The sequence below is a fragment of the Rana temporaria genome, chromosome 11 (genome assembly GCF_905171775.1).
Source record: "Rana temporaria chromosome 11, aRanTem1.1, whole genome shotgun sequence".
Lineage (NCBI taxonomy): Eukaryota > Metazoa > Chordata > Amphibia > Anura > Ranidae > Rana > Rana temporaria.
Window position 1 is genome coordinate 44,201,900 of NC_053499.1, and position 13,758 is coordinate 44,215,657.

The 13,758-nt window shown below is 40.3% G+C and overlaps 1 protein-coding gene across 2 annotated transcripts in view; it reads left to right on the forward strand.

The window, feature by feature from the left end:
* Positions 1-13,088, forward strand: part of IGF2 (insulin like growth factor 2) — a 54,201-nt gene extending 41,113 nt beyond the window's left edge. For both annotated transcript variants that reach the window (XM_040328472.1, XM_040328473.1), the window contains exons 3-4: positions 10,013-10,179; positions 11,018-13,088. In XM_040328472.1, the coding sequence (XP_040184406.1) occupies positions 10,013-10,179; positions 11,018-11,257 (407 nt within the window). In that variant the 3' untranslated portion in view covers positions 11,258-13,088. The remainder of the gene's footprint in view (positions 1-10,012; positions 10,180-11,017) is intronic.
* Positions 13,089-13,758: the final 670 nt, after the last annotated feature.

Sequence of the window (13,758 nt, forward strand, 5' to 3'; positions counted from 1 at the left end):
GCCGATTTAGAAACGTACGTGCGCCCGGCGCATTTTTTTATGTCGTTTACGTAAGGCTTTTTCCGGCGTAAAGTTAGTCGAACAAAAAGCTGGCCTAGTCAATGTTAAGTATGGACGTCGTTTCTGCGTTGAATTTTGACATTTTTACATCGTTTGCGTAAGTCGTCCGCGAAACCAATACGTCCTTGCGGCGTACTTTGGAGCAATGCACACTGGGATATGTCCACGGACGGCGCATGTGCCGTTCGTTACAAACTTCAATCACGTCGGGTCACGAGTCATTAACATAAAACACGCCCCCCTGTTCCTCATTTGAATTAGGCGCGCTTACGCCCGCCCATTTACGCTACGCCACCGTAACTTAGGAGGCAAGTGTTTTGTGAATACAGCACTTGCCTCTCTGACTTACGGCAGTGTAGCGTATATGCGATACGCTACGCCGCCTCAAAGTTAAGCCAGTCTTTCTGAATCTGGCTATTAGTCTCTGTTTGATCTGCAATTGCTATGGTGCTGCACAGGTGATCAATTACGACACCAACTACTTGTTGCCTCGAACGCAACTTTTTTGGGGGAAATTGTTAAATCTACGGGTTTAGCGATTACGCTTTAATTTCTGATGTCATCATTTAAAGTGTGGCATATTTAATCCTCTAGGTGTGACAGCTGTCTCTAGTAGAAAACATGAAGAACGAGGCAAGCTTTCATCCCCTTGAACAGCTGATAAGAGTTTGTTCTCTGGAGCTTGTGCTGACTGTGCACATTCCTGCCCTGTGTATCCTTCCCGGTAAAGTTGGCAGGGAAGAAAAGGAAGACCCAGGCAGGAGGCAGAATGGGGGGACATCGGTTCAGTGAGTTAGGTCCCACAAAGACCCTCTTTGTTGCTTCCTGCATTCCTCCGGGAGAGTAGCAGAGGGGGGGAGGGAGATTGTTTACTTCAAATTCCCCTTTAACTCAGTTTGATTGATTTGGTAAAAGAGCAGGGTGGGTGTTTGAGGTAAGAGAGGGACAAGGGAAGGATGCTGAAAGGAAATTGCCAGCATATTTACTGCACACATGTCCTGAGAGAGAAAGACCAAATGCAGGAAACCTACATGGCCTGACAGGCCGGTTATGTCTTCCTGGTTAATGGGCTGTGCTGTCACCCAGAAGAATAAGGCACTGTTTGTAGCCACAACAGCGGGGCTGGTCAGTGAATGTTGTTGTCCATAGCAACCAGATTTATCCTTTCACTGCTGCATACTGCAATGGAAAGTATGAAAGGGAGAATATTATTGCTTGTGACTGACAATTTTTTTAAATATTTTTATGCTCCATGCACACTGGCTTAAAAAATTGCTGCTTCTACAGGAGTTTTGTGTAGAAGCAGCTCAATGTCATCCTATGTGTCCCGGCACATTAGGACAATTACAGGCATATTTTGAGCTCAACGTTAAGGGGCAGAAAATAAACCCTTCTGGTTCGTGTTTCTGATTGGTATTCACTGGCAGAAAAAACATAGAACTCTCCTAAACCCGTCTAAACATTCTAGGCTTCATTATCCTCAGATATCAAATGAAAACTTTCAGAATTCCCGCATTGAGAGGAATGATTCAAACCGGCATTGGAATATGTTTGAGGATGCAAATAGGAATTGAATTGTTTTCAGTGCATGTTGATAAATAGGTCTGACAGTATGTATAGTTACACAAGAGGAATGTACTTTATTGCATACTTATATTGGTCTTGCTTGGCACAATGTAAGTAGGCATAACTCATAAATGATAGGCCACTGGGAAAGCTGACAATCGCTGTAGTGGCCAGGATATCTTGCAGATCCTGTAGCAAGCAGCTACCCCTTGGCACACTGACCACAGGGGGTTGCTTGCATGGCACTGTTACCATTCGTAGAGTGTCTTGTATATTTTTCAGTGAATAAAAGCTATTCTGTGAATGGTTGAGGCAGAGTGGATTTCACGATCTTCAGCTCATCCAACCAGAGAATGCCTTGTATTTGTTTAAAAAAAACAAGGCATTATTGAGAAAACAGCCCTTGTGGTCAGTGTGCAGCAGGAAAGCAGCTTGTAAAGAACCCTGAAGATCTCAGCTATCAGGGCAGCCATCATAAATTTTGTGGCCCCTCACACAGCTTCAGGCATGGGCCCCCTCTGATGCAGAGAACCGGGGGGGGGGGGGTGCTGCTGCAAAGTTGAAAGTTCTATCTATCAATGGACTTGTGTACAACCAGCCAGTTGGGTTTTTCCCAAACGATCAGTGCCTCTGGCTATAGCTGGCAACACTGATTATTGTATTCTGATGGCAGGGAAGGCTCCCCACTGTCAGAATACAATACCCCTGTAAGAGGGATTCCCCCATCCAATCAAATGTGTGGATGGGATAATCAAGGCGTTTTTTTCTTCGTACAACCAAATTGCATGTATAAGCTGCCTTAGGGTGGACAAATTACATGCCATTACGTTATTCACGCTGGATGAGGCTGCACCACTGCTAAGATTCTGGTCATGGCAGCGGCACATTTAACAGATCTATGGGGGTTCAGATTCTTTTTTTTTTTTTTTTCTCTAAGCACTTTCTAAGTATCTGCCAGTCCTCAATTAAGAAAAAACGAGTTGTTGACAAGGTCCACTTTAATTCTAGCTCTTGTGTTCGAGGCTGCTTTGTAGAATAGCCAGTCTTAATCATTGGGAGTTATTGTTTTTGTTTGTGGAGGCAGAATCTTTCCACAAAAATGTTTCTCCTTTTCTTTTTCATTTTAAACTAAGCTGCTAAATCCTTTGCCATCGGAGTTGCCAAAAACAGCTTTAGAAAGTACACCCATTTTTTTTTCTGCTTCAGTATTTTACAGTCAAGTGAAATTTTTATTGCTAACAGGAGTTTTTCTGTGTTTCCTGATTGCTGTTTGATGGTTATTGTATTCTGAGACAAAGGCAGAGCTGGCAGCCTGTAACATTAAATGGATGTATGTTTTTCGGAGCTCTCTTAAGAAACTTTAACGTTTATTCGTAGAAGTTCATTTTACCATTTACTTCATTTGAAAATAGATGCAGTTTAGGCCTTGTACACACGACCGTTTTCCTTGACAGAATCCATCAAGAAACTTGGTGGCAGAGCTTTTTTGCAGAGGAAAACGGTTGTGTGTATGTTTTTCATTGAGAAAACTGTCGTGGAACTCGATGAGAAAAAAAGAGAACAAGTTCTCTTTTTCCTCATCGGGAGTCTCAATTTCCTCGTCGTGTTCCTCGTCGGGCTGGTTTTTGACGAGAAACACGTTCGTGTGTATGCTTAGAAACCCACACATGCTCAGAAGGGTGGCGCTTTTGTCTTGACAGTGTGTACGCAATGAAAGCTTGTCAAGATTCTCGACAAGCCTAACAAGGAACTCGTCGATGAAAACAATGTTTCATTTACGACGAGTTCCTCGGTCGTGTGCGCGAGGCTTTTTTTCATACAGCATTGTCTGTATTAATAACAATAATAATATTGAGGCTGCATTCACACTTTTGCCGCGACAAATTGCGGTGTATTGTACCGCGATTTGCAGCGACAAAACGGGTCTTTTTTTTTTTACAACACATTGTTGTCTATGCCGAACGCCGAAAGCCGCCTGAAAAAAAGGGTCCGGGACTTGTTTTCAGGCGACAGGCGTACGGCATTTCGGCATTCTGCGTGAGATGTGAACCATCTCCATAGACAAGAATGTAAAATCACCCCTCCAGCGGCACGAGCGTCGGGCGTAAATACGCAAAGGTGTGAATGCAGCCTAACAATTAGGACAAAACAATGCCCCGGTAACTTCCTATGTCCCCCATCCCAAAACAATTACCTGCAGTCACTCCTGTCCGGTCCAAAACAATTTGAGCTGCTTCCCTGATCTCCCCATCCCCCAAACACTTACCTTCCGACCATGTCACGACCATGTCACTGCTGCCAGGTTCAGGACAATTTGAACTGCTTCCCTGATCCGGGTTGTAGAGGCAGTGGGGCTATAGGCCTTGCTGGGAGAAGGAAGGAACATGCAGGGGCCTGGCTTGCTGGGCATTGTGTGTGTCTATAGACCAGTGATGGTGAACTTTGGCACCCCAGCTGTTTTGGAATTCCCATGATGCTAATGCACTTCAATGCATCCTGTTCCACTGGATTTGATTGACAGTAGCGGGAGCCAATGGCTCCTGCTGCTATCAATCTATCAAATGAGGGCCTGTGCTCATCCCTGCCTCTGGAACAATCGGGTTCAGATAAGTAAAAGGGGGGCTCTGGGGGCTGCTACACTACAGAAGGTTTTTCACCTTAATGCAGAGGTAGGCAACCTCGGTTCTCCCTCTGTGGTAAAACTACAAATCCCATCATGCCTCTGCCTCTAGGAGTCATGCCTGTGATTGTCAGGGTCTTGCAATGTCTCATGGGACTTGTAGTTTCACCACAGCTGGAAGGCAGAGGTTACCTACCCTTGCCTTAATGCATACAATGCATTAAGATGAAACACCTTGACGGTTTACAATCCCTTTAAGGGAAAGTACAGACAAACATCCATAGAACACGTGAGACTCTTCAAAAACCAGACTATATTTGAAAGAACTAACAGGCCGCTCAAAACAATGCTTTTACTTTCTCAAGTTAATTATATACTTTACTAGACTCTGCTTTGGCAGTTTGTAATTATAGAGAAAATGATTTGAAATAAATATATGCATAATTAACACTGTGAAATTCCTAAGTAATTTAAATATAGTCACAGCAATAAAACAACATGTATAAATAGATCTCTTGATCAAACATCACATAAAAGCAACTTTATCCACTTGGTCATGGGCCACTTCATACAGCAAAACCCCAGTTGGTGTCACAGATACCGCAGCTTTAACACCGCCACTTAGGAAAAAAAGAGATTGTTTTTAGTAACGGGTAAGTAGTGAATGAGTAGGCCACCACAACAAGCTAGCAGTGCTTTATATATACACATCAGATTCAATTTTTAGCATATCACAAAGTGTTTATCAAGTTACGGTTGGCCTTGTTTATGGAGATGTCTGAGGGAAGAACTGTCTCAGACTGCTTATGTTGCCACATAGCAACCAAGATTCATCACTGCAAAGGAAAATGACAGAGAACAAGAGTAATCTAGCATGGAACATAAATGGGAAGTCTTTTTTGCTCTGGGCAGTGGGCACCCCTCTCATATTTTCCTAGGTGTGAACATGATAATCTGGTCAAGCCATTGGTTTGGGTTTGTTTGTGTACTGGTAGATGTACTTGGTTGATATCTAGGCACAATCTGGCTAAAATCTCACATCTATGGGAACCTTTAGTCCTAGTTAATACAAGACAACTATGGCACATTGGGTAAATGGCTTTATACTTATATAACAAAAATGTAATACTGTCCTTAGATGTGGTGGCTGCATTTGTTTTCTTTTTTTTTCAAGATTCTTTTCCTTTATTTTCACCTAGTGAGCCTACCCTAAACACACTTCCTGTCCTAGAGAGGTTGATTTAGTAAAACCAAAGAGTGCAAAATCTGGTGCAGCTGTGTATGGTAACCAATCAGCTTCTAATCTCAGCTTGTTCAATTAAAGAGGTTGTAAAGGTTTAATTTTTTTTTTAATTAACAAACATACCATACTTACCTCCACTGTGCAGTTTGTTTTGCATAGCGTGGCCCCGATCCTCATCTTCTGGGGTCCCTTGGCAACTGTCTCGGCTACTCCCTGCAAGAGCTAACCCCCCTCTGGGAAGCACTCTCCCAAGGGGGTTAGCTTGTGGGTGCTCTCCCGTGTGCCATAGCCGCCGACTGTATCACTTGGCCCTGGCCCCGGCACGCCACGTCATTGATTTGATTGACGGCAGTGGGAGCCAATGGCTGCGCTGCTATCAATCATCCAATGAAGAGCTACCTCAAGCTGGGGGATCGCGCCCATGGAGATTCGGGGCTCAGGTAAAACGGGGGCCCGGGGGGGCCGGAGAGTGCAAGATACTTTTTCACCTTAATGCATAGGATGCATAGATTAAGGTGATAAAACATGAAGCCTTACAACCCCTTTAAGCTTTGATAGTAAAACCTGAACGCTGATTAGTTTCTATGCAGAGCTGCACCAGTTTTTGCACTCTTCAATTTTAGTAAATTAACCACAAAGTAACATTGTCAGTAAATATACCTCGAATGATTTCACTAGAACAACAATAAAAGTTTCACCAGACAGTTTTTGTATTTCTAGTTTGACATTTTAAAATTTTATTTAAGAACAAAAATAATATAAATATGATTTGTGATAAATAATATGGACAATGGGACAACGCTTACTCGATGTAGGGACAAAGCTTACTCAATGTACTGTATCTTTGCACAAGAAGCGTTGCCATTCTAGGGTAAAAAGTTTGCTCGGAATATATTAGGAGGGGTGGTCTGCTTAATTGAGCAGGGTTGATTACTCTTCGAGATTTCAGTGCAACACAGAAAGATATAAGCTCACTTGATTTCTAGCAAGAGCAACAGTTTTTCTTCTGTACTTGGTGGTGTTTAAAAAGACAAACTATGAAGAAATGTGAATGTATTGTAGTGAAGCACCAAATATGTTTGTTAAAGGGGTTGTAAAGGTTTTTTATTTTCTAAATAGGTTCCTTTAAGCTAGTGCATTGTTGGTTCACTTAACTTTTCCTTCAATTTCCCTTATAAATGTTTTTTTTACTTTGTCTGAATTTCTCACTTCCTGTTTCTCCTCAGTAAGCTTGCCCCCATCATCCAAGCTGTTTTGGCTCAGGGTTAGTCATCCAGAACAGCTTACTGAGGAAGAACAGGAAGTGAGAAATTCAGACAAAGAAAAAAAACATTTAGAGCCGGTTCACACTGGGGCGACTCGTCAGGCGGCTCAGTCGCCTGACAAGTCGCGTCCCATTCAATGCAATGGAACCGTTCTAATAGGAGCGACGCAAAAGGTTCTTGCACGACTTCGGGGGCGGCTCGGGGCGACCTGCATTGACTTCTTTACAGAAGTCGTTTTGCAGGTCGCCTCTGAAGTCGTCTTCATGACGACTTGCAGAGTCCCCCCGAAGTCGTGCCATGGAAGTGTGAACCGGCTCTTAGAAGGGAAATGGAAGGAAAAGGTAAGTGAACCAACAATGCACTAGCTTAAAGGAACCTATTTAGAAGATAAAAAACAAACCTTTACAACCCCTTTAATACATTTAGCCCAAACATGCATTTTAGTACTGCATCTGGCCTAGAACCCAGTTCTGGGTATATGTTTTACACTGTGGTATGTATTTACCTTACTGGATATATACTCCTGCTTATCCAGATAGGCTTGCCTGTCCCATATACACTGTGGTATCCAGCATTCCTTGGAGATTAAAATATATTCCGTGGTCAAATGAAAGATTAAAACCACCAGTATGTTCTAGGTTTTCTCTGTGACCTTCTAGGTTGGCATGGCTGGAAAAATGTTAGGTTCCTACCAGGAGACCAGATATATGACAATTAAGCCATCTTTAGAGAGAAATCTAACAGAGAAAATGTTGATACGTTAGTCATGAAAATAACATATGCTTTTTAGGACCGAGTGGTTATAACGTCAATTACAGAAAAAATCTGCAAACTATCTCTCCAGAATGTTACACTTTAAATCCATCAAACATATATGGATCACAAAAGGGTTAACACAGTACAGCAGAATTGATGGAAAAGAGCTGAGTGAGCTTAGTGTGACCCCCCCAATCCAAGAGTGAAATCCAAGAACGTTGTTTACATGGCTTACTCTGCTGGTATTTGAGCTGTGGGACATGAATATTTATCTGAAATCTTCAGCCTCGGAGTAGGAGGATAGGTGTCCCTAGGAGTTAAAACTTAATCAGTTTCTCTATAAAAATATAGAGCTAAGCTGATACATTTTCATTTTTTCAGTCTGATATAATGTATAGATGTCATATTACATAATTACAGTTGGCAACCCTCCAAACTGTTTTGGATACTTTTAAAAACACTGTAGATGGGGTATTTTCGTGTATAACCAACATAGCTTCAACAGTTGTGTGTAGGAGTAGGATAGGATAGGATCTTGTGTTCAAATGATGTTCCTTGTTTTGTGAAGAAGTTGCACAAACAACAGCATGGGTTTCCTCCAGGTACTATAGTTTCTTCCCACACTCCAGACATGCTGGTAGGGCAGAGACTGGTGTGAGTGTATAATATATATGTAAAGCGTTGTATAAATTGACAGCGCTATATACCTCTAATAAATAAATTAATAAAATAACATGTTGTAGTTTGCTTTTAGGAAAAGACTGACAAGCATTTTTAGTGGTGCTTCTGTCAATTAAATTAAATACTTTTGACAGATGCCGATGCTGCTTTAGAAAGGGTCTGTTGAATAGTTCCAAATCCAATCCCATTTGTTATTAACAGTACTACACAAATAGGAAACACTGCACTAAAGTTTTTTTTTTAGCTTTGGGTTAGACCCTCTGTTGGGATTTTTTGCTGACTGAGTCCTGCTGCCATAGGCGTGTGCACAGGGCATGCTAGGATTGCTCCTGCTGCTTGGCTGCAGAGAAAGGGACTGGGGAATCTGTCCTTAGTCCCTATCGATTTCTCTAAAGTGAAACATCCGGGGTCTGATTAGACTCCTGATATTTCACCAAATACCTCCAATGGGGCTCAGAAAAATTGTAAAAAAAAAAAAAGTATTGAGACCAATTTCTGCCCTACTGACACCATCCACTGCTCTACTCACACCAACCTCTTCCCTACAGACACCGTCTATTGCCCTACTGCCCTCTATATATATATATTTATCTATTTACACACATGCATGTACTATATGTTTGAGCTTTGGGGTGCACTAGGCTGCACAAACCTATGCCTGCTGCTGAGATTGAATCTGTTTGTTCCGATAGGGATTTTCTTAACCTTGAAGACATTTCCTCTCACTTCCCACTATGTCAACAAGACAGGAAGCAAAATAATTTCTCCCCAATGGGACTCGGATGGCAAGAAAAACTTACATCATTTAAAATCATTCCCTATTCTATTCAAAATGGAAACTGATTTTAAATTAAGTATTTAAAACTCAGATAAAACAGTGGGCCAAACTGAGAGCTAAATCCTCAAGAGGACCACATTATGTATACTCTAGGCCAGTGGCCATCAACCCTGTCCTCAGGGCCCACTAACAGACCAGATTTTATGGATTACCTTGGGGAGATGCAGACTATAATGCTTCAATCACTGAGCAGCAAATTATATCACCTGTGATGCATTTTAGTCATCTTGCAAATCTGGCCTGTTAGTGGGCCCTAAGGACAGGGTTGATGACCATCGCTCTAGGCCACAGTATATCCTCTGAAGACCACACCTACTTAATTCCTGAAAAAGATTATGGCAATTTAGAAGTTATTATTATAGTAAATATGGGGTATAATATATATAATATTTATATTAAAGAAATATATCATATTTCCTTAAGCACTTTACTACAAAATGGCTTATCAGCTGGAGAACAGCTGGTGGCATACTCTTTTTTTTTATATCCTTAAAAAAAAAGAAAGGCTGTAAAGGAGGCGTGAGACCACACATGTGGCCCATAAAACACCAGTTTGATGTGTCTGCTTTATATATATATACATTAAAAAATTCAGTTAAAAGAAAAGCACAAAACTCTTTAGTCGGTTTTCACCAATGATAGAAAATGTTTTAAAAAAACGACCCTTTTTAGATTAAAGAAGCTTCACACAAAGTACCTTACATTATAAATTGACCACCTGATCTCATACTCAATGTTGTCTTCCATTTGCGTCAATCACTTCACATCATAAACCAGTGTCTTTCTATTGCCTTCACCTTCTCTCCAGTTTGTCTGTGCTACATTGTATTACTATCAGCAATAAGTAAGGCTGCAGAATATAAAATCAGTGATGAACCATTAATACAATACACATCCCTGGAATCAGGATTTATGTTAACCCAATCAGAGTGTTGTCATATTAAGTTTTCATGTTAAAATAAATTTACATTTTTTTTTGACAGAAAAGACTACGGGGCGCTCCAATCGCAGAGCTAGCAGAGGAATTGTGGAAGAATGCTGCTTTCGGAGTTGTGACCTAGATTTATTAGAAACATACTGTGCGAAGCCAGTCAAGAATGAAAGAGACCTTTCCACCGCTCCTGCCACTGCATTGCCATCTCTGAATAAGGTGAGTGGGAATATGTTATGCTGAGGCGTTCCGGTAACGTAAATCTGCTTCAGCAATCTGCTGACTTGGTTCTAAAATATCTGTACCCAAAGAAAAGGTGACGAGGATGAGGGCACCTGGACATCAGCCAATGTTTCACTAAATTACCCTTGAAATGTTGCAGATCATCAAACAAACTGTTGCATTAACACCTTAAAGTACAGCTAAAAAATTATTTGTATTAAAATTATAATAGAAGTAACCCTTTCATTAAACCAATCTGCAAGCTGTTTTTTTTTTGTAAAGGGAAGGCAGGTTGAGAATTGGGCAAAGGTCATTATTCTGATCACACTGTTATACCAATTGAACCAGTTGCCAAATATTAATGAGATCATATCATTTATTTTATGCAGACCGAAGGCAATAGCAATGTTTTACAAATGGTCAATTATTACATTTCCTAATCTAGTGTTTAAAATGCACACACACATACAGTATATATATTTCAAATTGTGCTCTGAGTCTAGTGCTAGGTGCTTAACTTTAATAACATATACAATAAAGCATTGTAAACTAATTGGCACCCAACATTCAATAGGCCTTGCTTGCCTTCAGCATGTTTGCAATTAAAATATGCATCAAGTTTTATTGGTCATAGATCTAGAGGTGTGTTGACTTTGGATTCTTCAGCCCCCACCTGGCATGCTGATTGGTTTAAACGCTTTCTATGTGAATTTTGTTAATCCTGTTAGAAGCCAGTTATTCATTTCGCATTAGTTGATGTAGAAAATATTTGTTGAAATATCAATTACTTGTGTGACATTGTTAATCATGATCATTGTTTTTTTTCCTCTTGTAGGAAACATACCATAAGCATTATCATATCAAGCACTCTAAATATGACATTTGGCAAAGAAAGCCCACTCAGAGTCACCGCTTAAGGAGAGGGGTTCCTGCCATTGTTCGGGCGAGGCAGTTTCGGCGGTGGGTGAGGCAAATAGAGGAAACCCAACAGCTTTTATCACATAGGTCATTAACAACCTCACAGATGACACCACCTCGCTCCATTCAGCAAGACTCAGAGTCCTCCCATAATTAAGCTGGGAATCATTACTAAGCAGGATTCCGCTGCCTTCAATTTCTGTTTCTATGTTCTGTTTGTTTTTCTTCTGTCTTCTCTGAACTGGAGAGAGACCAAGCCAAGCAACAGAGTTGAAGCCTGAAAAGCTCAATGTGACACCTCACAGAAGAGTAAAATGAGCAAACTGAGACACCAAAGCTGGAACAAAAACAACAACATTACCTTTTGGTGGGAAACATTTCTGTGGATTTTTGCGTCCTTTTCTGTGTTTTTTTTTCCAACTGTTTTTCAAACTGCAGCACGTATATGTGTACGTGAAAAAGTATGCAAAGACACAATTGTATTTGTCTGTGTGTACGCACACAAATATGCATCATCCTGGCACATTGGGCCTAGCTGTGCCGTTAAGGAAAAACAAAAATGTTTTACCAGTGGAACTATTTTGAAATCCATCCAAATGATTACTTTAAGGATGGAAAGTGGGGCAAATGAGAGCGGAAAAGAAAAAAGAATTTCCTGCTGTTTCTTACATCTGGTTTAACATCTTGACACTACTTAATGTCTTATTTGTTTTCCTGTAGCATTTCAATGTCAATGTCCAAAATTATTTTGCACCTTTTTTATGCCTGGAAAAAAAAAATTGTAGGGCATGTAAGGTTTTTTTTAGGGTTTCTTTTTCTCTTATTCCTTTGTGTCACTGAGGCTTCTGCAGCCTTATTATTGCAATGCGTTGCCATCTTTGGCATCAAAGGGGTTGAGTACTAGAATTCCAAATGTATTTGCACCTTTTAATCATTGAGAACTAAGAGAAAAGAAGGGGGAAGTAGGCAGACACCTTTTTTAAGTTTGAGCGGGAGCTCTGTCTGCTTTGCACATATGCCACAGATTACAATGATTTTTATATATGTATAATATATATATTATATTACTTTTTTGTGAAAAGGAAAAAAGTCAAGCACTATTTTTTATGGAACTTTCTTTTTCGTATAGCGCTGGAAGAAGGGGATGCGTTAATGTAAATATGATGTCCTTTGGTGCTAATGTCACTTAAATGGGAAGAGCTGGAGTGAGATTGTAATGTAGCCTAGGATTCCTATAAACTTGCATTCCAACAATTGAATCCTATGAGGCTTCCTTTAAACGAATCCTCAGTATAGTATTAATGTAAGAGATGAGAACATATTGAACTTGAAAAAAATAATGCTTTTCGTTTTAGGAAAAGTATACCTGTTTTTTCCCTCCTCTGAATTATATAGAGGATATAATCTAACACTAAAACCATTCATATGCATTCAGATGAACATATAGTTAGCTGCGCCATTAATGATTTGCCATACCTAGGGGGAAAAGGGAATTAATTGTATCATTCTAGATTGCCATACCCATTAATAACTGGTTTTAGGTTTGTCTCCCAACTGCTTTTTTAGAATCATAAAAACAGCTTAGTTTGTTAAATGTAAGCAATATGTGCTAGACTATAGTCAACATGTTTTCAAATTTTGGACAGATCCTGGGCCCTAACCTAACATATCCTGTTTTTTTTGCATCTTGAAAGGTTGGGAAGTCTGGTTTTACCACTTGGTCAACACTGTAGATTCTATACCTTATGGTCTGCCACCTCAATCAATTTCAATTGCCATATGGACTTAAAAGCATATGTCATTAAATGTAGCACTGAATATTTTTAAAAACTAACTTCTCTAATGAAAATTGATGCTTATTTTTTTTTTTGTTATGTTTTACTCTTAAACTTAAAATCAAAAGCAACCAATTTAGCTTAAATACAATAACACACAAATGACACGTCCATTTTAAAGGACCAATAAACTTAAAAAAAGTTTTCTATGCAGGTGCAACTCATTTTTTACTAGCAATAACACAACTCACCAGGACTCCATGGTGTAAATGGGCCCTCGATTTCTTCATTATCGTGTGAAGCCTCGTACACACGACCGAGTTTTTCGGCAAAAACCAGAAAGAAACTTGCTGGGATTTTTTTTTTCCCTAGGAAACCGGTTGTGTGTACATTTTTCGACGAGGAAACTGTCGAGGATCCCGTCGAGCCAAAAAGAGAGCATGTCTTCTTTTTCCTCGACGGGAATGGAGAAACTTGCCTTGTCGAGTTCCTCGACAGCCTAACAAGGAACTCGTTGAGGAAAACAATGTGTTTCGCCCGTCGAGTTCCTCGGTCGTGTGTACGAGGCTTGAGACTTTGACCATTATCTTGTGAGCCTTCAGCATGCATGCAGCCAGACAAGTCTGAGGGACAGACTTGTCTGGCTGCATGCATGCTGAAGGCTCACAATTCACAAGATAGTGAATTCCACATACTTTATCCATGATTTTCATTTCTATATTGCAGTTAATCTCTACTAAGCCTACTTTAGTCTGCAATCAGGTACCCATAAAAAGTTTATGTGAAGTACCCAAACTTCTTTTAAACTTTAGGCTTTTTATTTTTGAATTGACCAAAACAACTTACTTTTATATAACATTCAAGTCATTCTTGTTTTTTTTTT